This window comes from Charadrius vociferus, unplaced genomic scaffold (genome assembly GCF_000708025.1).
Source record: "Charadrius vociferus isolate BGI_N301 unplaced genomic scaffold, ASM70802v2 scaffold1012, whole genome shotgun sequence".
Lineage (NCBI taxonomy): Eukaryota > Metazoa > Chordata > Aves > Charadriiformes > Charadriidae > Charadrius > Charadrius vociferus.
Window position 1 is genome coordinate 204,705 of NW_009647359.1, and position 684 is coordinate 205,388.

General features: G+C 43.1%; 1 protein-coding gene across 1 annotated transcript in view; it reads right to left on the reverse strand.

Annotated features, from left to right (window-relative positions):
- FAM188B (family with sequence similarity 188, member B) overlaps positions 1–214 on the reverse strand; it is a 77,315-nt gene extending 77,101 nt beyond the window's left edge. The window contains exon 1 of the mRNA XM_009880115.1: positions 126–214. Coding sequence (XP_009878417.1) covers positions 126–188 — 63 coding nt within the window. The 5' untranslated portion in view covers positions 189–214. The remainder of the gene's footprint in view (positions 1–125) is intronic.
- Positions 215–684: the final 470 nt, after the last annotated feature.

Here is a 684-nt window from a genome sequence, read left to right on the forward strand (position 1 = left end):
GCTGCTTTCACTGGAAGAAGTCCCCGTCCCCTCCCCCCCCAGCGCTCCTCAGTCTTTTAGCACTTAACATTTTTCATATGTCATTCTCATTTGTACTAGAGCTGGAGAAAATCGAGAGAAGTTACCTTTCTACTGAGAAATTCTCTCACCAGTGATGCAGCCACTTCTTCCACAAAGGAGTTGTCCATTTTTTAGCCCCAAATGTGCTTAGTGGGCGTATTCGTTCCTTCATCGAACAAATCAGTCAAGTCTGCCGACATCGAAGCTCTTCCGTACGGCTTTTAACTACTGCAGCCCTGGAGCAGCGGCGGGCTGGAGGTATGTTGCTCTGGAGACCATGTCATCGGAAGCAGGGAGAACTCCTCCCCCTGGGAAGGAAGACGATGATAGACTTAAATTTGAAAGAGCTGATGGTGTGACACTGCAGGAAGCATCTCGGTAGTTGCTTTCAGTAATGACATTTGAGAAAGGACTGTTCAAATCTGAGAGAGGGGACAGTTTTCTGTTTTGTTTTGTTTTTTTTTAAAAAAGCATACCTAGTCTTTTTCAACCTATTACTCCTGTGCTAATGTACATTTTAACCATATATGTTTCTTTAGTTGAATTGCACTCTTGTATAAAACAAACAAAAAATACAGCTGCTAAATTAAGCTTAATCTCATACTGGCAACATCTGGGGAGGAA